General features: G+C 39.8%; 2 protein-coding genes across 2 annotated transcripts; one reads left to right on the top strand and one right to left on the bottom strand.

The window, feature by feature from the left end:
• Positions 1 to 436: 436 nt before the first annotated feature.
• On the bottom strand, positions 437 to 9,253 carry oscp1a (organic solute carrier partner 1a). Its single transcript, XM_078268484.1, has 11 exons — positions 9,142 to 9,253; positions 8,916 to 8,945; positions 8,177 to 8,331; positions 4,082 to 4,249; positions 3,823 to 3,903; positions 3,632 to 3,735; positions 2,523 to 2,651; positions 2,352 to 2,406; positions 1,473 to 1,618; positions 1,325 to 1,385; positions 437 to 880 (listed from the first exon to the last, which is right to left on the bottom strand). Exons 1-11 carry the CDS (start codon positions 9,251 to 9,253, stop codon positions 758 to 760), a joined length of 1,164 nt encoding a protein of 387 aa, XP_078124610.1. The 3' UTR covers positions 437 to 757.
• A 6,814-nt stretch (positions 9,254 to 16,067) lies between these two features.
• zc3h12ab (zinc finger CCCH-type containing 12Ab) lies at positions 16,068 to 24,037 on the top strand. The gene is made up of 6 exons (XM_078267805.1): positions 16,068 to 16,208; positions 17,324 to 17,865; positions 18,737 to 18,876; positions 20,313 to 20,547; positions 22,152 to 22,252; positions 22,412 to 24,037. The coding sequence occupies exons 2-6, from the start codon at positions 17,354 to 17,356 to the stop codon at positions 23,332 to 23,334; spliced, it is 1,911 nt and encodes a 636-aa protein (XP_078123931.1). The 5' UTR covers positions 16,068 to 16,208; positions 17,324 to 17,353; the 3' UTR covers positions 23,335 to 24,037.
• Positions 24,038 to 25,833: the final 1,796 nt, after the last annotated feature.

Here is a 25,833-nt window from a genome sequence, read left to right as displayed (position 1 = left end):
CATCGCCCTCTGCAGGCGGCTTCAAAAATCAAACTGCAGAACAATAATGTATGATTTTTTTCCCCCTAAATGTATCATAATTATGATTAGAAGGATCATGTTAAAACAGCAATAAATATACTATGTCGAGGAAAACTTGCATATATACAAAATAAATACAAGGGATAAATCAAATCATGAAACATATTTCATGATGGGTTCTTGAGGTTTATTTATAATGCATAATAAAATGTATTTCAGAAATCCTTATGGAAATTTTATATGCATGCACCATATTTGACTAAATCTCCAGATCCTAAGGCAATTTGATCAATAAGTAAAAAAATAATGATTAATATAAATAATTTCTGACACTCGTAAATCCTTATCAAAATCCCTGCATCAGAACAACTAATTTAGTCTTATATCGTGTTAAAAAACAAATGGAACACAAACATAAAAATATGAATAAATGCTTTATTTAAAACATTTACTTATGTAGAAAATACATAATGAAATATAGCAGTACTTACAATGTGCACTGCATTCATGTAGTATTTTTCCAAGTGCTAGTAATTTATAGTATAGTTTAGGAGTCATTTGATATTTATCATACTCTCTAATCTACTTCAATGTTAAACAACCAGTTGTAGAACTGAATACATCAACAACTGCACATTTTACAGGTTAAACAGAAACTCACAGTGACAGATAATGTGATTTTACCTGAGATAAAGAGTGAGGAAGTTAAAATAACAAATGAAACCACACAACAGGGTCAGAGGTCGTCCATCATGGCCAGCAGGACTTCTCCTTTGCTGCTGCTGAGATTTTCCGGCTGCTCTTCTCTCTCTGCAAACTGTCCTGCGATTTGAGCCAGTTGAGTCGCAGCCTCTTCATCCTGAAACAAACAAAATTCCAAACATGTCGATTCTTCACAAATTTATAAAACCCAGTGATGTGCGTATAATCATATTATAAATTACTCTAGTCTATGCAGTTTACATTTACTATACCTTCCTAACTTTGCTACTAATAATCAGCTCACTGTCACTTTTGCCTTGTAATTTTATCTTTAATTGCTCTTATATATTTTCTATTTTTACTTCTATAATTTTAGTTTAATATACCTCTTATCATTGGGTTTTTACTTTCTATTTATCTGTACTTATTTCTGTCCTTGTTCATATCAATTATAATATATGTCAGCCTGATAAGGAGTGTCCCATCAGTGCCTGGTGTTTTTAACGTGCTGACAGTCCTTTCTCAGGTTTAGATGCTGCTGACAGATAGTTTATGACTAAAAGCTGGCTTGTTAACAGCCCACAGTATTACATCACCCTACCTGCATCGCTTGAATATTTATCACTCCAAACAAGGGCTCCTCAGCGCCACTTGAAGCTTCCCTGTTAACCAAAATATAAAGTTATATTGGTGTGAAATAATGTCAATTAAATAGCAGAGAATGAGTAAAGAAAAAGAAAAGCACTCACGCCTCCTCCTCCTCTTGGTCTGTAGTAAACAGGTTGATCTGAAAGCCAGTTTCAGTTTTGGGCATGGCGTCGGCCTTCATGCTGCCCATTAGACGAGCCAGCAGGTTCAGCTCCTCTTTGGCCAGCAGGTTGGGAGTGTCATCCGTCTGCAGCAGGATGGTGGAGGTGTACAGGAAGGTTATGCATGATTCATAATGTGAGATGACTGAGAGAATTGTGCAGTGATGGAAAAGGTATCCACATCCTAGTAGCGATACCACAATTAAATACTCAATTACAAGTAAAAGTCTTGTATTCAAAATCTTATTTAAGTAAAAGTACACAAGATTATCACCAATATGTACTTACAGTATCAATAGGAACTTGTACAGAAAAATAACCCTTTGAAGGTTATAATATTTAAAATTGTATAACTTTATTATTATTGATGATGATGATGATGATATGGTTTGTATGGAAAATCTTAATTTACACAGAAACTAGTAACCAAAGCTCATACAAATGTAGGGCAGTGGAAAGTAGAATATTTCTTCTTAAAATGTAGTGGATTAGGAATATTAAGTAGAATATTAAGTATATTACAAGTACCCACCACACATTGTACTTACAGTACTTGAATAAATGTAGTTATGTTACATCACTGGCATTGTGCTTATATATTTATATAAAGATTTTAGTTGAGTAACGCATGGTAGCTTGCTGGAATCTGTAGCTCCATTCTGCTGTAAAATGTATTTAAATTAATTTAAATGTAGGTGTACTGTTGCCTGAGGAACTGTGTAGCTAGGGAAAAATGAACACGTAATATAAAAATAAATCAATATGAAAAGTTTAGGAGTTTAATTACACCTGTGTTTTTCCTGCTGATGGGACTATTACCTTGACAGAGTGAGCCTTGGATGTGTGTGTCTCCTCTGGGTGATTTACAGTGTACCTTTTTTAATTCATGAAACACAAAAAAACAGCTCTGTCATCTTTTAATCCACATATATCATATTACCCATGTAAGATCAAGTATATGCACTGTAGTAGCATACAGTTCATACTTACATGTTCATGCCCAGTCTGATGACTCTGTCTCCGTGCAGTTCAAAACATCCCTTTCTGATGGGGCTGGTGTAACTTCCTCCTGTGGGGAACTCACTTCGTCTCACTTCTCTGCCCTTTCTGTCAAATGTCCTGTGGAAACAAGAAGCAGATGATGACACTCTGGAATATTGAGAGATTCCTTTATAAGCAGTTTAAAATTTAGACATGTACGCTTGTCAGTGGAGCCTTTGCAGTTGCGTCATACAAGCAGCACAACTGGTGCCAATGGAGGTCAAGTGTTAAATTGTTTGTAAATAATGTCCAACACTCGGGCTAGAAAAAAATTATTGGTGTGTAAAGGTAAGGTAGGTTTATATTAGTTGTGAAACTCCTTGCGCATACAAGGTTATGGACAGTTACCCTGAGTAAATGGCTACTTTTGCTAGTATCCAAATCAAATAAATTGTTGTCTAGTTGCTCATAAAAAGAAATATACGTTCGATAAATTTGAAAAAGAACAGATTTATTAGAAATGAAATATTCAGTTTTCCAAGTAAAGAAGCGGAGACATTAACCATCAGTTTAATTGTGTTTTTTATTGTCAGCTGAAACACGCTGTCCATTTTGTAGGCTAAATGGGTTTTAAATGTATGATTAAAGTAACAAAATATGCAAAAACGTACAGCGGAGGCCGATGGGAAGTATTAGACAAATGGTAATGATTGAAAAGTTAAGGACTCCTCAAAGTTGTTACAATTCATCCTGAGAGGGGCATTAATGTCTGTACCAAATTGTGTTCCAATCCATCTTGTAGATGTGGAGATATTTCACTTGTTAATTGAATACTTTGGCCTCTTGGTGGTGCGTGATAAAAAGTCGGAAGATCACCAAAGTTATTAGGATTCATACTCTGGGGACTTTGTATGTCTGTACCAAATTACAAAATCTATGTAGTATTTGTCACGATATTTCAGTCTGTAGTTGTTGAATGCTAGTGGAATCTAGATGCTAGCTAGAAAAGCAGGGCAGGACTGGATCATGTTACGTTATCCAACAGCACTCTGTATGTCACAGATCTCAGATTTCTAATTATCAGGACACATTCAAAGCCATGTTTGTTATCTACCTACCTAATAAGCCCTGGAACATCCATCCCATAAGGCACTGGGCCTGATGTCGACAGGGCAAAACGTCCATTGGGATTTTGGAGTTGATTTTTGAGGAAAAGTGACACCTAAGAGAAGGAAATAAAACTATAAAATAATATTTTCATCTCACCGTATGGAAGGATGAATTAAAAAAAAAAAAGCAGAGGACTCACGCGAATATGCATGTCTTGAAAAAATATGAGCAATGTTTGTCTGAGAAGCTGGAATTCACCCTCTGGTAAAGATGAGTATATCTAAAAGAACAAAAACAGGTCACACAGGTGATACAAACTGACAGCTGGAATCCAGTATACAGTATGTAGTAACTTATTGTACAGACTAGACTACTGCATCCTGGGGTAATGTGATTAAAGCATTCAGTAACAAAATATGATAATTAAAGGTTGATTTAAATAACCTCTCTCAATATACCTCAATGATCTTCCTATGTGTCTCGTCCACTTTGTTCCCGACCACAGGAGTGTCTTTTACAAATTCCCTGATGGTATCTATGTGATTGTAAGTGATGAGCAGCAAGTCTTTAGGCCGTGGACAAAGCAAGACCTGATATTTGAATGCCATGACCATCAGCTCGTAAAGCTACAGGGGGGAAAGAAAGAAGGTATAAACTTCAAGGATATGCCACCCCTGGAATCAAACAAAACCTATGTTTTTTTTCTTCCATACTACAATTTTCGGTAACACTTTATTTGAAGGGGTGTTCGTAAGACTGACATGACACTGTCATTATTGTGACATAACATCTGTCATGAACATGGAGTCATTTTGTGTTCATGACTGTTGTCATTGTGTCATTCAGTAAATTATTAAAAACACTTTTAATACAAAGTTAGCATTGTCCGAGATGTCTTTGTCATGACAACTTGACTTTAACGAAGACAACAATCTCTGTTATGACAACTTGACATTAACCTAGACAACATAACCTGTCATAAATATGTCATGGCAGGCCCAATTATCAAACTTTAATAAACTATTTAGCTTTGTGTGTTAACATTACATTAAACTGTCATTAAGAGGTTGTTTTATTAATTGGCTGTCATGAGAGCATTATAATTGTGTCGTGAATATTTTTCCTTGACCTCAACTAAAGTGAAACAATTTGAACCTGTCGTGAAGTTTGATTTCATCATCAAATGCTTATATGACGGTGTCATTAATAAGATCCATAAACTCAAGTAAAGTGGAACCATTTGGACTTATAGGATGTCTTAAAAGTTATAAGACCAGTTTGACGACAGTGAATGCAGCTTACTACAGTAACCGCTAACTGTAGTTAGCTAGCTAGTGAATTCAGTTAGCTGTACAGCTGTTAAATTAGTTGACTCAGCCCAGGGCTGCTAAGAGCCAAACCCGGAAAGAAAACCCTCTCGGTAGTGTATTCCCAGTCGAAAAACTGGCCTCCGCTGTATTTGGTCCCATTCGTCTAGCCGTGGTCACCGACACCAAAAGCTCCGTTAACGACGAAGCGAATTTGATGGTGAAGACACGTCCCGCCCTACACGGCCTATGATTGGCCAAACTATTCTTACCCTAACCAATCTCACTCCTAATGCCTAAACCTAACCAATCAAACTAACGAAGGCAACGAGTAGGGAGGGACTTGTCGCGTTGCAGCTATGATTAGCGTTTACAGTAACCAATGTGCGTTAAGCTGGGCTAAAAACAGCCTCCGAGACTTACGGAGGAGGCCAGTTTTAATCAAGGTGGTAAGCTTCTCCTCGGTAGGCCTGGCAAACTCGATTCCTTTTAAGGATTCGGGTTATTCTGAGTCACTCGCTAAACTGATCCGGGTTGTGCGAGTCACTTGAGTCAGTATTGTATGCTACATCCAAGCCAAGCTTTTGATTTGGATAAAATGCCATGTTTTCATTTTGAATCTTTTAATTTTGTTTGGAAAACGTTATATCCATGAATGTAAATGGTCTGAAAGAAAACCGAATATTCATTTAAAAATGACATGAAATTATATTTTGAAACTTTAATAGGACTGACAAATAAGAAAGCCATCCGGACTCTGAACATTCACAATGACTTACAACCTCTTTAATGTAAATTCCATGCGCCCCTTTTTCATGTATGTATGTATGCATTTAATGTTTTCAATGTGTATGTGTATCTGTAATTGAATAATAAAGTTTTTTGAAGACAAAAAAAACATGAGTTGTCGGCGAGGTGAGCTTACGGCCTGTCTGCCCGCCCTAATTGCATTTTAACATACTACATTTATACACTAAACCTACAGTAGGCCTAGCTAGGCTACGTGCAGAACATTGTATGTTATTTCAGAAGTGAAAGAATGGCTTTTGTTGTTGATTTGCTGAGCTTGAGGAGAGACTTCACTCGCTCGCTATGCTCGCTCGTCTGAATCAGATCCACTCATAACAACGTAGCCGGCTGATACGCGGGATTGACTGACTCCCGCGAGAACTCACAAGTCATCAACAACTCATGAGTCATCGAGGACTTGTGAGTTGTCGGCAACTCATGAGTTGTCTGCGAGCCGAGCCAGCCGAGGCGAGCTTGTAATGTTTCGGACTGTCTGCTCGACCTAATTGCATTTAACATACTACTTTTATACACCAAAACCTACAGTAGGCCTAGCTAGGCTACGTGCAGAACATTTTATGTTATTTCAGAAGTGAAAGAATGGCTTTTGTTGTGGATTTGCTTCTGAGCTCAAGGAGAGACTTCACTCGCTCGTCTGAATCAGATAAAGTTATTTGCAGTCAAAGTGATGTCAAAATGAATGGCAGTCAATGGAATGCTAACGACACGGGAGGTGATGGCTTATTAGCATCAAAATGGCACCATAGGAGGTTTGCAGTCCAAGGAGAAGCTTACCCCCTTGGTAGCTCCTATGGCGCCATTCATTTTGACGTCACTTTGACAGCAAATAACTTTACATCTGAAGCGTTTAAAGACTCTATTTGTCCATTGTTTATTTCTAAAGAAACACGACAATGTATAAAAGGCTCCATTACCTTGTACCTCACGTTATGGCTCCGTAGCAGACGTTTTTGTAAAAATAGGCTAACGATTGTGTCATTACAACGCGACTTACTGTCGCACACTAGAGAAATTACCGTACAGTAAAGGAGAAGGGTGCAGGCAGTTTTGTCTCACATTAGCTGTTTAAGTGTAATTACTAATGTTAACTAGCATTTTAGTTAGCACTAATTAGCCTGTGTCTATGTTATCTCCTTACATATACCTACGCTCTCCGTTTCTGCAAGATTGGGAATGATTGAGATTTCTCTTGGCACAGCTACCAGAAGACTTACAACTTTCAGACAGGTTGCTCACGTCACATTTACGTCTTCAAGCTCAGTTGGAGGCTGCACAGTAACACTCAGCCATCACCGGAAAAGTGCTTCTAATATCCTTCACTGGTCTCCGTCCAGAGCAACGGGATCTATTGGTCCATTATATATATATGTCAATGGTTTTAATACAACATCCATGCAGGAAATGCACCGTTACCGAGATGGTTTTCTTTCCGGGTTTAGCTCTTTGCAGCCCAGGACCAGAGTCAGCTAGCTAATTGGACAGCTGTTACGTTACAGCTAACGGCAGCTAACTAAAGTTAGTAACAAGTCCAAAACTCAATAATTCACCTCGTTACTGCATTCACTGTCGTCAAACTGGTCTTATAACTTTTAAGACATCTTAATACCAAGTCCAAATGGTTTCACTTTACTTGAGGTTATGGTTATTATTCATGACACCATAATATAAGCATTTGATAATGAAATCAAACTTCATGACAGGTCCAAATTGTTTCACTTTACTTGAGGTCAAGGAAAAATATTCATAATGCTCTCATGACAGCCAATGTACAGTATAAAACAACCTCTTAATGACAGTTTAATGTAATGTTAATACATGAAGCTAAATAGTTTATTAAAAGTTTGATAATTGGGCCTGTCATGACATATTTATGACAGGTTATGTTGTCTAGGTTAATGTCAAGTTGTCATAACAGAGATTGTTGACTTCGTTAATGTCAAGTTGTCATGACAAAGACATCTCGGATAATGCTAACTTCGCATTAAAAGTGTCATAATTTACCGAATGACACTTGACAGTTGCCATGTCATATTAATGACAGTGTCATGTCAGTCTTATGCACACCCCTTCAAATAAAGTTACCCAATTTTCTCTACATCTTTTTCAAATTGCAACAAGTATAAAAGCTGTAGAGTTAAGATTTGGACATGAGATACAAAAATGAACCCTTGAGGGCTGATGTATTTTGAGGCTTGACTCTCTTGAAAACTTGAATTGACTTTAAACAATTTAAACCATTAAAACTTTAAGATTTTACCTGGTAAAATCCTGGAAAATAAGACAGGGCGGCCTTGCAAGCATAGCCACACACCTTCAATATAGGCTAGTGTACAATTATTCGGCATGGATTGAAAGAACTTGGTTTTAGATATGTTAACACTTTAAAAGAAAACAAAAATGGTTTTAAAACGTCTATTTCTATCATCATTTACATACCCTGTCCATGCTGGCCGGGTTCAGCCTCATGATAGAGGCATGCGCTAACCGAGTTAGCACTGTTTTCATGGTCCTGTGAGAATACAGCTGCTGAGGTTTGAGAAGTTCATCCATAAAGTCTTTACCAAACATGGTCCCAACAATGTCATTCATAACTATAAGTGGGGAAGAGACAGAAACAGAAAGGTGGTTAATTCTGCTTAGAATTTGCTATTTTAGGTCATGCAATTAAACCGCACAGAAGAGCCTGTTTTTATTGTTAATGCATTGTTACTATAGCTGGTTGTCCTCATTGGGAGACTGCTTTACAAAAGCAGAGAACAGTAATACAGAAGCAACGGGAAAAAAGTTGTTTAATGTTAAAATAAGGCCCAAAAAATGCAGTTCCTGCACTCTGTCGCCAGTCTTGAGACCAGGTGCAATATTAAAGTGATGTACACATTTAGTGTATCAACAATTATAATCCAATAATAGAGACTAATAGACATTATTAAAAAATGGGCCATTCTGCATAATGAGTACTTTTCCATTTGGTACTTTAAGTATATGCTATATTTTAATACTTTTGTACTTTTACTAAGTACAAATGAAAATGCATGACTGTTAATTACAACATATTTCTACAGTATTTCTACACTGTGCTATTGCTACTTTAAGTATAATATGTGAGTACTTATTCCACCGCTGCTACAGGGACACAAGGAGCTGACTAAACAATAATGTGCTGAAATATGGATACCTCTTTTTCTGTCATTTTCTGACCAAACTCCTGCATCCGTGTCAGTTTTCCAAAGTAAGAAAAAAAGAAAATAGACTTGAGATTTGGTGTTGTGTATTACATATATGAGCTGCACATGTTCAGTTTATAATCTGACAGCTACAGCTTGTCAGGAGGAGGGATGACTGGGTGCTAAACACGTACAGTACACACCTGCCAAACCTGTGAGTTCTCTAGCTACCTCTACCTTTCTCTGAATTGTCATCAGATGTGTTGAGAGCGTGTAGGCGTTGGTCCAGAATATAAAGCATCTCTCCACCAAGATTAATGAAAACCAGGGGGAGAGTTCTCTCAGACATCTTGCAAAGACAAAGAAGGAATTAAGTCGTAGGCAAAACCCTGGTGCAGAAGTAAGCGTTAGAAGCAGCTGATCCCCTTTTAGATTAAAAACACTCTTCTTGTTTAAAAGGCATTATCTGATTGTTCCCGTTGTGAATAGCCACTGGTAAGAAATTGTCCATGTTAAGTCTTATCTGGTCATGCTTCTCAAGATAACCTGTTACACTAAGATGCAACAGGTGGTGAGGAAGAGGATCAGCGGACACCAGACGCAAGCTTATTGGTCAGGATGCGGATGATGTGACAGCACAGCACAACCAACCAAAGAATGGCTTTGTGTATGCATGTGTTCAATTTCTGAGAAAAGACAATTCAATCTACTGTATATCACAGGAGTTTGTGCTTATATAGGCTTGTTGACAATAATTTAGAGTACAATGCAAACATGAAAGTAAGGCCTGAGAAAACAATTTTAGACATTTATATTGTATTTTATTAAACACTACATGGGCAAAGACATGAGGTAACCTGAACAAAGTATGTGTTTGTTAAACATCTCATTCCAAAACCATAAGTATTAATTTGCTGCTGTAACATCCTCCACTCTTCTGGGAAACCATTCCACAAGATTTTGCACACATATCATTTGATGCTGTAGCATTTAAGGAATAGTTTGACGTTTTGGGACATTTGCTTATTTGTTTTCTTGTCTTTAGACGAGAAGATTGACAACACACTCGTATCTGTACAGTAAATATGAAGTCACAGCCAGAAGGGAAACCAAAAGTATGTGGACAAGGGTGGCCTCATACTATTCTTTTGGTCATATAATGTACCTGCCTGCACAAATATTTGTTCCAATACAAGTTAATACATTATAATGATTTAGTTTAGGTCATAAATGAATTCTACATGCAGTGTTAGTAAAGGATAGTTGCTGTAGCTAAATTGACTCGTTCCTGAAGTCAAATTTTACAAACTAAACCGTTATGATATGATCTGTTCACCACTTATACAATGCCCACACGTCTTTGTCTCTTTCTCTCTCCCTGCTATTCCAAAAAAAAGATTAGAGAGTATCATGCAAATGAAAGTGTATCTTTATGCTCGCTGTTACGGCTGCTCACTTACAAGGGAGACAATTGCCTATTTGTCACAGTCTTGTCCACGGGTAAAAGCTTTTCTTGGGAAATGTTTTACAAATTGAGAGATGAGACAAAAATATAAACATCTGGCAAAGAGAGCTGAACAAATCCTGATTGATCTCACCGGATTATACAGTAGAAGAGCCAATAAACCGATTATGAGGATCCATCTTTACCTCTGGCTTCTCTCGATGTAAGTCAAACCTAATATTGATAATTGTATTGAGTTGTAATTTTTTTTTGCCATATCTCCACATTCTGAATAAAAGAATGTGCTTTATCACATCACTTAGTATGGTTTGCTAAGAAATTTTTTGAACAGTGGTCCTGTTATTTGCTTTTTAAAGAACTATTTAAACTTTTTTCTTCTGTTGAAATGTTCAAATTAGTTAATATCATGTTTTATCCCACCAGAATAACCAACTGTTCTGGTTCAGGGACAGGTTTCAATGATGTACCAACCCTAGATCCAGAATTGTATAACCTGAACTGGATGAAATCTATACCTGACGAGACTCCAGTATCTGCTATCTCCATTCCTGGAACACATGAAAGCTTATCATTACATGGAGGACCACTTGCTAAATGTCAAGTTTGGACCTTAAAAGACCAACTTAATGTGGGAATACGGTATTTTGATGTGCATGTTGGGATTTGGCTGCCCACCCAAAGCCATATTCATATCCAGGATAGACACTGGATGTTTTCGCAACACATTCAATTTGATGAAGTCCTAGGGACTGTTTCAGATTTCCTCACAGTCCATGGTACTGAGACTGTGCTGTTGAAAGTTACACTGCAAGGGTTATACCAGAGGAAAGTCGAAGAAGAACTGATGAAGAAATTAATTGAAAAATTCGAAAATAAGATATGGAATACGTTGTCGGTACCGACCATGGAACAGGCAAGGGGCAAGATTGTTTTTCTCCAGAGTAACATGTTCAATGATGGAACATTAAATCATGAATCATTTTTCATTAAATATAAAGAGTTAATCAATGTTGAAGACAAAATAAAGCAAATCAAGTCACACCTCTGTGACCATCACATTGTACTGACTGACAATGCAGCGTCAAGATTTGAAAGTCCTAAAAAGTTGGCTAAAAAAGTTAACAAACAGCTTATTAACTTCTTGGTAAAACATAAGAAAGGCTCCTTAAATAAAGGTTGCTTAGGTGTCTTAAGCATGAACTTCCCCAGCGCTGATCTTATTAAAAACATCATTCAATTAAAACCGTGCAATTGTGGTAAAGGTAAAGAAAAAGGACAAAGACCTGATGGAAAGATGACTTTACCTGATACTACACCTGAAGCATCACCAACATCTGGGAAGGATCCTGAACCAACACTAGAAACAGACCATGCCCCAGAATCACCATCATCTGGGGATGATTCTGAACAGACAACAGAACCAGAATCACCAAAGTCTCCGCAGGATTCAGAATCGACACCTGAACCAGAAAACCAAACATCTGGGCAAGATTCAGAACTAAAGCCTGAACCAGAATCACCAACATCTGGGCAGGATTCAGAACCAACACCTGCCCCAGAGTCACCAACATCTGGGCAGGATTCAGAACCAACACCGGCCCCAGAATCACCAACATCTGGGCAAGATTCTGAACCAACGCCTGCTCCAGAATCACCAACATCTGAGCAGGATTCAGAACTAACACCTGCTCCAGAATCACCAACATCTGGGCAGGATTCAGAACCAACACCTGCCCCAGAGTCACCAACATCTGGGCAGGATTCGGAACCAACACCTTCTTCAGAAGGTCCAACATCTGGGCAGGATTCAGAACCAACACCTGCTCCAGAATCTCCAACATCTGGGCAGGATCCTGAACAAACGCCTGCACCAGAATCTCCAACATCTGGGCAGGATTCAGAACCAACACCTTCCCCGGAATCTTCAACATCTGGGCAAGATTCAGAACCAAAGCCTGAACCAGAATCACCAACATCTGGGCAGGATTCAGAACCAATGTCTGAACCAGAATCACCAACATCTGGGCAAGATTCAGAACCAACACCTGCTCCAGAATCACCAACATCTGGGCAGGATTCAGAACCAACACCTGCCCCAGAATCTCAAACATCTGGACAGGATTCGGAACCAACACCTTCTTCAGAAGCTTCAACATCTGGGCAGGATTCAGAACCAACGCCTGCCCCAGAATCACCAACATCTGGGCAGGATTCAGAACCAACACCTGCGCCAGAATCACCAACATCTGGGCAAGATTCAGAACCAACACCTGCTCCAGAATCACCAACATCTGGGCAGGATTCAGAACCAACACCTGCGCCAGAATCACCAACATCTGGGCAAGATTCAGAACCAACACCTGCTCCAGAATCACCAACATCTGGGCAGGATTCAGAACCAACACCTTCCCCGGAATCTTCAACATCTGGGCAGGATTCAGAACCAACACCGGCCCCAGAATCACCAACATCTCGGCAAGATTCTGAACCAACACCAGCCCCAGAATCACCAACATCTGGGCAGGATTCAGAACCAACACCTGCCCCAGAGTCACCAACATCTGGGCAGGATTCAGAATCAACACCTTCTTCAGAAGCTCCAATATCTGGGCAGGATTCAGAACCAACACCTGCCCCAGAATCACCAACATCTGGGCAGGATCCTGAACAAACGCCTGCACCAGAATCTCCAACATCTGGGCAGGATTCAAAACCAACACCGGCCCCAGAATCACCAACATCTGGGCAGGATTCAAAACCAACACCGGCCCCAGAATCCCCAACATCTGGGCAGGATTCAGAACCAACGCCTGCTCCAGAATCACCAACATCTGGGCAGGATTCAGAACCAACACCTGCTCCAGAATCACCAACATCTGGGCAGGATGCAGAACCAACACCTGCCCCAGAATCTCAAACATCTGGACAGGATTCGGAACCAACGCCTGCACCAGAATCTCCAACATCTGGGCAGGATTCGGATGCAACACCTGCGCCAGAATCTCCAACATCTGAGCAGGATTCGGAACCAACGCCTGCCCCAGAATCAATAACATCTGGGCAAGATTCAGAACCAACACCTGCTCCAGAATCTCCAACATCTGGGCAGGATCCTGAACAAACGCCTGCACCAGAATCTCCAACATCTGGGCAGGATTCAGAATCAACACCTTCCCCGGAATCTTCAACATCTGGGCAGGATTCAGAACCAACACCTGCCCCAGAATCCCCAACATCTGGGCAAGATTCTGAACCAACGCCTGCTCCAGAATCATCAACATCTGGGCAAGATTCAGAACCAACACCTGCTCCAGAATCACCAACATCTGGGCAAGATTCGGATGCAACACCTGCCCCAGAATCCCCAACATCTGGACAGGATTCGGAACCAACGCCTTCCTTGGAATCTTCAACATCTGGGCAGGATTCGGAACCAACGCCTGCACCAGAATCTCCAACATCTGGGCAGGATTCGGAACCAACGCCTGCACTAGAATCTCCAACATCTGATCAGGATTCAGAACCAACGCCTGCCCCAGAATCAATAACATCTGTGCAGGATTCAGAACGAACACCTGCCTCAGAATCACCAACATCTGGGCATGACTTAAAGGTTACACCTGAGTCAGACCCCACAAATAAAGATGAACACTCACGTGAACCTGAGTCAGCAGAGCACACACCACAGCTGATAAATCCACCAGCCACTCTGCCTGCAGCAGTACCTGAGTTATATCCAGCTGTGCTTCCCCACATCCCTCTTAAAATACACCACAAGCTAGGACAACAGTGGAGGATGCGTAATTGTCTCAGAGGGTAAATCAATTACGGAATGTATCATTAAATTAATTGTATTATGTTTTAAAATTCGGGAAAGGAAAACTGTGGAATTGTGTTTTGTCCTGAAAACTTTAATAAAGTGTAAATGGTTTTATTTCATCATCATCTATTTACGTACTTTGACTAATATTCACATGCATTGTTAAAAACAACAGTGCAGGTATATTGGAAGAGGAAAAGTAGTGTTTAAAGAGAATTAATGTAACAAATAAATCCTCACTAAAGTAAGGGAAAAAAAATAAAATAAAATAAAACTGCACCAGAATCTCCAACATCTGGGCAGGATTCAGAACCAACACCTTCCCCAGAATCACGAACATCTGGGCAGGATTCAGAACCATCGCCTGCCCCAGAATCACCAACATCTGGGCAGGATTCAGAACCAACGCCTGCACCAGAATCTCCAACATCTGGGCAGGATTCAGAACCAACGCGTTCCTCGGAATCACCAACATCTGGGCAGGATTCGGAACCAACGCCTGCACTAGAATCTCCAACATCTGGGCAGGATTCAGAATCAACACCTTCTTCAGAAGCTTCAACATCTGGGCAGGATTCGGAACCAACGCCTGCCCCAGAATCACCAACATCTGGGCAAGATTCAGAACCACCTGCGCCAGAATCACCAACATCTGGGCAAGATTCAGAACCAACACCTGCTCCAGAATCACCAACATCTGGGCATGACTTAAAGGTTACACCTGAGTCAGACCCCACAAATAAAGATGAACACTCACTTGAACCTGAGTCAGCAGAGCACACACCACAGCTGATAAATCCACCAGCCACTCTGCCTGCAGCAGTACCTGAGTTATATCCAGCTGTGCTTCCCCACATCCCTCTTAAAATACACCACAAGCTAGGACAACAGTGGAGAATGCGTAATTGTCTCAGAGGGTAGATCAATTACGGAATGTATCATTAAATTAATTATATTATGTTTTAAAATTCGGGAAAGGAAAACTGTGGAATTGTGTTTTGTCCTGAAAACTTTAATAAAGTGTAAATGGTTTTATTTCATCATCATCTATTTACGTACTTTGACTAATATTCACATGCATTGTTAAAAACAACAGTGCAGGTATATTGGAAGAGGAAAAGTAGTGTTTAAAGATAATTAATGTAACAAATAAATCCTCACTAAAGTAAGGAAAAATAAAAAATAAAAAAAAAACATGAAAAAGTCATCAAATCGCACTTTTATCCAACATTTATATCTGATATAGCCTACACCAAGAGGGAAAATCTAAATTAAGAAAATATTTGGTCAATTCTATTTACGATTTTATTTTAATTTCTCGCCTTTCATTTACATGCAGTCATTGATCATCTTTGCATTCCTGTACTATATCATCGCCGCCTAAGTCCATGCTATGACGATGTCATAATCTTTTCATTGAGAAGCTGGCCGATTCGTCTGGTTTCCAGACTAGGTACGTGGTATTTTCCAAAGCAATACATTAACAAAATAAATAATGTAAACTTGCACAACCTTTGTATACAGTGGTAGGTAGGAGGAGTGGGCCTGTCAGAAAAAATAAAGCACCAGAATACAAAAAAAGTAGGCCTACTGGCATTGTATAAAGTAGTTGAAATTGGCTCCACCTCTACCAGCTGCAACATTAAAGTGATATAGCCTACAAATTAATGCATACTTTTTCTATCACTGCTTTTACATATATTTATTTTCTAATCTTTCCTCTTGTATGCGTGTGTAATCGATAGCAGTGAACTGGATGAACAGAGAGGGTCAGATTAGATTCTTACTGGTGCACCAGCACATGTGACACGCCCAAACCCGCACGTCGGTCGTCGTGTTGCTGCACTCGAGCTGTTTGCTGATAGGGAAAAACCCAACTTCCTTGTTTCCACAATACCGGCTCACAACTCCGTAAAGAAGCGTCTCGTCGCCACCTTTCATTTTATCAGCAGCGACAAACTCTTCACATGGACACATCAGCGGAAAGACACATTTAACAGCTCGTGTGGAGCTTTTGAGGTAAGTTTATCTCGTCTTTGTAACGTTTAAAGTTGAGGCGGAAACAGAAGTAGTGACTTTTTAAACTATATTGTACGAGTAACCACAATTAATATGTTGCTCTGTGTTTACAGCGGATCCACCACTAAATGAGAAGTTTCACAATGTTATTTCAATAATATAGATAGCGAGAGGACATAAGAATATCTGTTTATTTCCCCTCTCAGTTCTCCTTTTAGATCACATTCAACTTTCGTCAGATGTGAAGACGATGATGCATTTACAGAGCAGCAAACCACAGTGATAGACTGACAGATTTAGTAGATTTTAAGATTATCAGCAACTAGTTTGATGATCTTTGAATAATTTCAGACATTTTATCACGCAGATATTCACTGGTTTTAGCCTCTCAACTGTGAGGATTTGCTGATTTTCTCTAATTTAAATCAGTGGAAAATGATTTTCTTTTGGATTCAGGACAACCGAAATCAAGACATTTGATTACTGGGAAACTGTTTGGGCATATTTTTTTTCATGCCATTTTATCGACATAAAAAATTATAATATGCAAATTAAGCGATAACGAAAGTAGTCAATAGTTTCAGCCCTAGAAGTAACAATCTGATTTAAGAGTAAATAAATGTGTTTTAAGATAGAACGAACAGAAAATCTATAATATACATAAAATGGAATGTAAGTATGTAGGCTAAGTTCAAGACAAATAAACTAATGAAAGTAGGGCTTATTTATCTGCAAATTATTTTCTCAATATATCTATTCTATTCCTAGCTTTCTCTATAAAATGTCAAAAAAGTGTTTAAAATGCCCATTATAACTTGAACTAGAACAAGAGGATCTTGTTTTATCCGACCAAAAGTCCAAAACCCAAAGATATTCAGTTTACAGACATATAAGACAAAGAAAACATTTTCTGCACTTTGAATACAGCACCGTAAGAAACCATTCAGTCTTTTAGGATTACGGATGGGTCGCCAGTAGTGGAAGAAGTACTCAGATCTTTTACTTAGGTTGAAATAAATGTATAAAGTAGCGGGACGTGGAAATACTCAAGTAAAGTATAAGTACCTCAAAATTGTACTTAAGTAAAGTTCTTTATAATGTGTTTTTCCAAACAGGTGGAAGGTGAGCGAGTTGAAGCTAAAGAAATGAATGCTGATGTTGCTCTCTTCACATCTGTACACCCGTGGAGTGAGACCTCCAACACCACCCGTCGGTGCCTCCCATACTCTGACACTTCTGCATGGATCTTGTCTTCACTCCTTCCGGCTCCAAACTCCTCCTGTCCCTCTTGTGAGAGAATGTACGCCGGCGACCCCGACCCCTCCCCGGAACCCCAGCTCCTGGAGGCCCAGCTGGACTTCTTCCATAAGCTCGGGTACTCCACGGCTCAGGTTCAGGCCGTTCAGCAGAAGTTCGGTCCCAACATGGACACAGATAAACTTCTTGGGGAGCTGGTGAGGATCAGGGCCAGTCGGGGGGCCGAGCAGGGGCCGGTGACCACGCTTTCCGTGCTAGTGCCCAGAGGGGACCTCCAGCTTGCGGGCCCCACCATGCTGCTGCCTTTTCCTGTATCATCTCCTCTGAGCAGAGAAGAGAGCAGTGAGGATGGAGACACTCTGAGACCCGTGGTTATAGATGGAAGCAACGTGGCCATGAGGTGAGAAACCGCTAAAATGATCGATTAGTCCATCGACACAAAATTAATTAGCAGTTATTTTGTTAATCGATAAAAAAAATGCCCCAAATTCACTGGTTATAGCATCTCAAATGGGACAATTTGCTGCTTTTCTCTGATTAGTCGATCGACAGAAAATCCATCAGCAACTATTTAGAATTTCGAATTTGTATTTTAGTCATTTGTTTTTGGAAAGATTTGCAGATTTCCACCTCTGACATGTGATTTTGCTGCTTTTCTTTCTCCGAGTAAACTGAATATCTTTAAGTTTTAGACTCTTGATCGGACAAAACAAGACATTTGAACAAAATGATGAGACATGGCTGTTTTCATCATATTACGAACTTTCAAGGTATTGATTTCCCCTCTCAAATTACACAAGCGTTCAAGGATTTCAAGGACCAGTGTGTCTCATACAAGTGCTAACAGGTGCCTTGTGCGTCGGCATTAGACGCTGAGGGCCACTGACCAAGCTGCCTTATTTGACGAGTTGGGAGTGAGAATGAACATGAATGTTTGTACCAAATTTCATGGCGGTCCATCCAACAGTTGTCGAGGCATTACACTAAAACCCACAAATGTGAACCTCATTTTGATGCTCGCACAGCTAATAACAATGAATCTAATAACAGATGACAGCTTTTCACACCCTGAGTCCCTACTCTCCTATAACCTTACTTGACTTCGTTTGGAACATCACTTTTGGGTTTCACTGCTCCACATATGCAACCTGTAGTTAGAAATGTCAAACTACTCTTTTTTTAAAGGGTCAGAAGCCACTAAGTTGGGATCCAGTGGGGTAACATTAACAACATGTTAATGCTTTCTAATTTCTTTCCATTTATTAATTCAGTCATGGGAACAAGGAAGTGTTCTCTTGTCTGGGAATCCAGCTGGCTGTGAACTTCTTTGCTGACAGAGGCCACACTGAAATCATTGTTTTTGTTCCCTTGTGGAGGAAAGAGCAGCCCCGGCCAGATGTTCCTATCACAGGTGAGATGACAGGAAATCATGTCAGTTTTTTACGTTTTTCTACTTCCTTCTTTGCCTGCCACCGGGGCTCATGCAACACTGCCCTTATTGTTAATTGAAGCCAATGCGTGGTTGGGTTGTTGTAAGCTCTTATATCACCTTTTTGTGTTTAGAAAAGGAGGTTGTGCCTCTTTTTTTGTCATTTCTTAAGCGGAAATGTCAAACATTGACAAATTGCAGCTTCTTTGCAGTAATTGATATTTTATATTAATAAAACAACGGTGAGCACAGGAATCCTTCACTTTACTAATGACCTGATATTTTATAGGCTTAAAGATTATTGGAGAAACTAATTAGCAGAATGATCAAAAATGAAAATAATTGTTAGGTGCAGCCTCATTTGAAATAGTTTTCGATTTGCATGGACTTTAAAAGCCAGAGGCAAAATTAAAATCAGCTGAATAGAAGAAGCAGGATATAATTTTGCATGAGCTCTATTGCTCAAAATTGGAAATACCCCACGTAGGTTTTTCCCCGCAAATGCCAAGTAAATAAGCTTTATCTGTAATCTATATACCTATAACTCAAAATATAAATGTGCATGGTTTTCGAAATGGTTTGTGATTACAAAAGATAACAACAATTTAAACTGTCAGTGTTTCTAACAGCTTTTGGTTAACCTACATCTGGAGGCAGCTACTGACACCATACTGCTTGTTTGCTCTATGAACAGATTGCTCATGCTGATAAATTGTTTTGTTGCAGGATGTACTTTTAGGGCCCTTTTTATTAATATTTAACCAGGTAAAATCTGTCTGCTGGGAAAGAACGTAAATTAAAATGTGACTTCCTGAAAAATGATAATTAGGATTGTGTATGACATATAATAATTAACCTAAAGTGGCTATAATCAATATTTTTGGCATGACAATGTGAAAGCAATGGGATAATGTAAAAGAGGTGATGAACCTTCAGAGAATTATCACCTGAATCTGCAGCTCCCCTCGACTTCATGGAGCGTAATAGTGAGTTTCAGCTCATTGTTTAGCTGCCTGGTTTGTAAATGTACTGTTCGGCTTCACTATCACTGCTCTCATAGCTTCGTTTTCAGTGAAAAAGCTCCGCAACAAACAGACAGACACAGTTGAGACTAGCTGGTGAACTTAGTGGAGCTTTTAGCTAAGATAAGAGCCAGATATTTCCTTCAGGAGTTGGTCGAGACCAAAAACAGAGCTAAAGGAGAGTGAATATTGGACTTACATTCATCCGGTGGTCACAAACACAACTCCAAATAAATGCTAATGTCGCTCTGTAACTGTTGGACGTGTAAATAAGCTGAAACTGTTTTCTAACAAGTTCGTCATATCAACTTAAAAGGTGATGTTTCTGCTGCTCCCAAGCAGCCAAAAAATTGGTTATTTTGCAGGTTTAACTCTGACTTCACGTTTGGGTTATAGATCAGCACATTCTGCGAGACCTGGAGAGCAGGAAGATTCTGGTTTTCACGCCATCGAGACGTGTTGCAGGCAAACGGGTGGTCTGTAACGACGACAGCTTCATCGTCAAGCTGGGCTATGAGTCTGATGGCATCATCGTGTCCAACGACATGTACCGGGACCTTCAGGGAGAGAAGCCGGAGTGGAAGCGCTTCATCGAGGAGAGGCTGCTCATGTACTCGTTCGTTAATAACAAGTGAGTTCTGCCTATTTGATACAGAGGCTTTCCCTCACTGCTTTCCTGGAATGTTATTTTTTAAATATTTTTTTTGACTACAAGGGACCGTTCGGTATTAATGGAATGGACCACCGGAGTAAAATAGGGGAGGGTCATGTCTTTTTATTCTTTGTTGAGGGGAGGGTCACCCAACATTTTTTAGTCTGGGGGGGGTCACACCACTTTTGTATTCATAAAAACAGCAAAATTTCAAAGTGGCTTGTTTGGTGCATTTTTTTCATGTAGCTCTTAGTCTCGGCCCTCCTTCGCTACCAGATGGGTCTGACCCATGAGTTTGTTGGAGGACAGAGGGAGCACTGCCCCCCTGGTGGCTGCAACGGGTAATTGCATTGTTTTAAAAATGAGTGGAATAATTACATCTGGCATGACCAGATATTTTATAAATATCTTAAATAACACAAAACAACTAAATAGTGGTAGGTAATACATCAGATTTCATATACTGCTTTAGTAAAAAAAAAATATTACCTGGCTGACGATGGGAGCAGTAGGACGCAAAAAACGAAAATTACTAATAATAATAATGTCTGGACATCTTGCCGTGCCAACCTTGCAATAAAGGTTTCCTAAATGCCATGTATATAAATGTGATGTCAGCTTACTAATTGATTGCGGGTTTTGTAGATTTGGACTTTTATACGTTTATTCCACTTTGTTTAAACGGCGAAGGGGAGAGGCCTCGTTCACCTGTTTGGAGCTGGCTGGTGAATGTGACGCTCGTATTTGTGGATCTACTGATCGCTGTGGATTACTTTTTTTTCCGTGTCATTGGATTACGGCAAAATACAGATCTTTTTTCTCAACGTGTCTTAACGTTTTATGGTGTGACTGCACTTCTTTCTGCGTTTGGAGAGGCATCTCAACAGACTGTAGGTCGAACACTGATTGTTCACTGTTACATTTTAGTTGAATTTAAGTGTCGGGGCATTCTGCCACCATCTGTCTATTGCGACAGCCGTGCCGCGATTGGATTTCATAAGGGCGAATTGTTACAATGTAATTTAAAATCTGCTTTAAAAATAAACCTATATGTTTTGGAATATAATGTTCAGCTTCGGCAGCTTTACCTATGTGCTAAAATATACGACTGAGGAAGCCTAGTGACGAGTCCATAGCAACCAGTGTTGAATTTGTTATTTCCCAGTGTCCTTTGCTGAATGGTCTGAATGTTTTATTGTTTTATTTCATGTGAATACTAGTTTACTAGAGGAGTAACTTAGTATTTGAAGTAATGCAGTAATGCATGACGTGTGCATTTAGTTTCCACAACAATGTTAGTGAGTAAATCTACTGAAATGGTCACCACACCGTAACAGAGGAGTGTAATGTGTAAGATGAGAATGCAGGGGTTTAGTCACGTATATTGTGGCTGTAAAAAATCAAATGGCATCTGTACATCTTTGCTAAGCCCAAACTAGCACATAAGGGGAGGGTCATAGAAAAATTATTACTGGCGAGGGGAGGGTCAAGTCTTTTTAGCCTAAAGGTCCCAAAACTCCTCCGGTGGCCCCTTAAATAAATAACGAACAGTCCCTAATGTATGAATTTTTACCGTAATGTAGGTTTATGCCTCCTGATGATCCTCTGGGCCGCCATGGACCGACCCTGGAGAACTTCCTGCGGAAGTTTCCAAAGACTCAGAAAAAACAGCTATGCCCTTATGGTGAGAAAATTCCCATCAGTCTCAGCTGTTGTCAGCATTGTCAGTGTGAGCATGCTAGCAGGCTGACATTAGCATGTAGTGTAAATTGGCTGTAGACTCTTAGTTGTGTTTGAAAATGATCAGCGCTGCTAAAATCTTCTGTTTTGTTGTTTCTTTCAGGAAAGAAATGCACTTATGGGATCAAATGTAAATTCCACCATCCTGAGAGAGCCAAACAGTCCAACCGCTCGGTTGCCGATGAGCTTCGGGAGAACGCCAAGCACCCGTCCACCGCTCACAAATCCTCCGCTCGCTCCAGTCCTGTGCCTGGACAGAGCCTCTTGCTGGTGGAGGATATGGCAAAGAAACTGACTCTGGGACATGAGAGTGGCTCCTTAAAGAAAGATCATAAAAACGAACAGTTGAAGGCGAATCAGCGCTCCAGTAAGAGGGCCACATCTAGAAAGGGGAAGACCGGCCAGCACTCGTCTTCTGACCACGGCTCAGTGCGGCAGAGTGTCTCTCAGGAGCAGCTGGACTCTGGTTTAGGCTCCATAGACAGCCGGCCAGTGGATGGCCCTTGGAGTGTGTGTGATCACCAGTATGGGCCGACATACGGGAGCTCTCAGCACAGCCGCAGTGTGAGACAACCGTACTGTCCCCCGTGCAGCTGCTGCTCACATGGTCCTTCCCCTCGGGGGACAGGACCAGCTTTCCAGCACCAAAACCAGCATTACAGCATTCCCTACCTGACTCATTACGCCAGCTACGGTGCATACCCAGTCAGCATGCCTGCGTATAGTCAGCCAACAGATTTCCAGCACAGCAGAGTCCATGGCTGCCAGCAGCAGCAGCAGTACTGGTCCGATCCGTTCGGGGCTCATCCTCCAGGGTTCCGCAGCCTGCCGGGGGAGCTCTCGCACTGGCAGCCTCCTCAGGGGACGAATCCCAGTGGGGAGGAGAGAGACGTTATCCGGAAGAAGCTCCTCGCTATCTTCAGCGTCCACTTGGTGGACACGGCCATGGACATGTTTCCTCAGCTGATGGATCCACAGATGCTGGTTGCTGAGATCCTTAAGCTGCAGAGTCAGAGCAGAAGATGAAGTCCAGCGCCGGTCCGAACCCCACGTCTTTCACTGGAAAGACTGAAAAGATAAACATGAGTTTGTGTATTTATGTATTGTGGTATCCACCTTGCTGTAAACTGTATTTGAACGCCTCAGTGAACTGGATAAAATAAGAGGCAGTATGCAGTTGATACAAATTGTATCTTTATTTAAACATGTGAAAGGAAAAAAAAGTGGATTTTAAACCTGGACAATCTACTGCATTCCAATGCAACTGTTCTGCCATAAAATCTACTTTTATTGTGCCTATAATGTCTTTTTGTGTCATATTGGCACCATGCACATTTATGCTTTCAAAGCCAACTATTGCAGAGGGTGGGTCATGACGAAAAAATTATGTTGAGTTATTGTGATGCACAGTTAAGGCAATACTTAGCGTAAATAATAATTAATCTCAAAGAAATTAAATTTAAAACTGAAAACTGGCTTTATAATCCTTTTTATTCCCAGTTTTGTATATTTAATGTGTTTTTGCATTTGTTTTTGGGATACTTTTTCCAAATTTCCTCACTAGAGCTTTAGTGGACAGTTGTCTGTGTTTTATTTATAGTTACATTTATACTATTTTACTTAAGTACAAATTCACAGATGGTCCATTGAGTGACAGACCTGGATTGTTTTTGTTTTTAACAGTTATAAATGTCACTGTTGTGAAATAAAATAAACATTTGTAATTAAATATCATGGTGATTAACAAATTGCTCATCATCACATCACACCCATTCACTTGGATTTTTGTTTTCATGCCAAAAGCTTATTTTGCATCTAGTGCTGCAACTAATAATTATTTCTTGATTATTTCATTCATTGTTTGGTTTATATAATAGATACGAATAATTGTATCTACTACGCCCAGTGTGAGGTCTTCGAGTTTCCGTATGTTCTGCAAAACATCTCTTGTACTGTTTGCAGCTTGAACACATTTAGTCAAAAGCTCATAATGGTGCAGGTTAAAACAAACAATTATGAGGACCGTTGAGCCGTCAGAACTTGTTCTCCAGCACAAAACCACATGATTGCTTTTCCTTACAAAGTTACGTGAAACCAAAGCAGCACAAGATGTTCCAATTAAATGAGGTCAAATGTGGAGGAGGATCAGGTAATGATCGGACATGTTGGGATTAGATAACATGAAAAGAAAACTCCATGAACTCATCCACAGGTACCACATAGGGCATACTGTGCATGAGGCAGGTTTCTCACTTTATTTGAGCTACACTCTGTATGAAAGGTGCTATATAAATACATATTATTATTATTATTATTATAAGTAGCAGTGTGGTCAGTGTTTGCTTCATATATTGTTACACAGTGAGCACATTTAGCTATGACTCATTCATGGAAATTAATGTGTTATTAATGTACTTTCCCTGCTTACCCTGCAGTTTGATATTGACTAAATACATATTAACCCACCCACACATAATTTGCACACACACATACAGTGAGTGAGGATGTGGAAAAAGGAAATCTTCAAATTTGGGCACACTGTAGATACTGTGAGATCAAAATAAAACTGAATGTTCATTTACTCAAGTACAATTTTGAGATTCTTCTACTTCACTTTATGAGTATTTCAACATTGAGATACTCAGTACTTCTACTCCTCTATAGTTCAGAGGCAAATTCCAAATTCCACCACTGCATTTATTTTATAGCTGTAATTGAAAATGAAAATGTGAAAACTTTCACAGAAATGGAACAGGGGAAATCACACGTATGTTTAATCTGATTGAGGTTCCAGCAGATATTTGCAGAGCATTTTGCTACATCAGATAAAATCTGGGCTGCAAAAAGTTTTGAACACAACATTGACATACAACATTTTAAGTTGATATGATGAACTTTTTAGCAAACAGTGGTTTATTTACTCATCCAGTAGTTACGGAGCAACAGTATCATTCATTTGGAGCCGTGTTTCTAGCCACCTGATGAATGAAAGTATAATATTTACTCCCTTTTTAGGGAGCTGTACAGTGAGTTCTTTTGTGTGCCTTTTGCAGCCAAAAGTCATGCTATGAGAGCGGTGGTGAGAGTGAACCATAACAGTAAAGTTGTGGGTCAGACAGCTAAGCAATGAGCTGGAACTCACTATAAAGCTCTGTAAAGCTAATTCACATTGTCAACATTGTTTTCAGTCTCATTTTAAGATTTAAAACGAACAATCCAAATCCTGATAATAATATACACTCACCTAGAGGATTATTAGGAACTTTAAATTTCTCATTAATGCAATTATCTAATTAACCAATCACATGGCAGCTGCTTCAATGCATTTAGGGGTGTGTTCCTGGTCAAGACAATCTCCTGAACTCCAAACTGAATGTCAGAATGGGAATAAAGGTGATCTAAGCAACTTTGAGCATGGCATGGTTGTTGGTGCCAGACGGGCTGGTCTGAGTATTTTACAATCTGCTCAGTTTCAACCATTTCTAGGGTTTACAAAGAATGGTCTGAAAAAGGAAAAACATCCAG

The sequence above is a fragment of the Sander vitreus genome, chromosome 14 (assembly GCF_031162955.1).
Source record: "Sander vitreus isolate 19-12246 chromosome 14, sanVit1, whole genome shotgun sequence".
Lineage (NCBI taxonomy): Eukaryota > Metazoa > Chordata > Actinopteri > Perciformes > Percidae > Sander > Sander vitreus.
The sequence above is the reverse complement of the archived record's forward strand: the minus strand, read 5'-3'. Positions and strand labels throughout refer to the sequence as shown.

Coding starts and splice junctions, on each gene's coding strand:
- zc3h12ab (XM_078267805.1), top strand. CDS start 17,354: ATGAATGCTGATGTTGCTCTCTTCACATCTGTACACCCGTGGAGTGAG. Junction 18,877..20,312: donor GCCAGATGTTCCTATCACAG/GTGAGATGACAG, acceptor TTTGGGTTATAG/ATCAGCACATTCTGCGAGAC. Junction 22,253..22,411: donor AAAACAGCTATGCCCTTATG/GTGAGAAAATTC, acceptor TGTTTCTTTCAG/GAAAGAAATGCACTTATGGG.
- oscp1a (XM_078268484.1), bottom strand. CDS start 9,253: ATGTCTGAGAGAACTCTCCCCCTGGTTTTCATTAATCTTGGTGGAGAG. Junction 8,946..9,141: donor TGATGACAATTCAGAGAAAG/GTAGAGGTAGCT, acceptor ACACGGATGCAG/GAGTTTGGTCAGAAAATGAC. Junction 2,407..2,522: donor ATCAGACTGGGCATGAACAT/GTAAGTATGAAC, acceptor GAATTAAAAAAG/GTACACTGTAAATCACCCAG.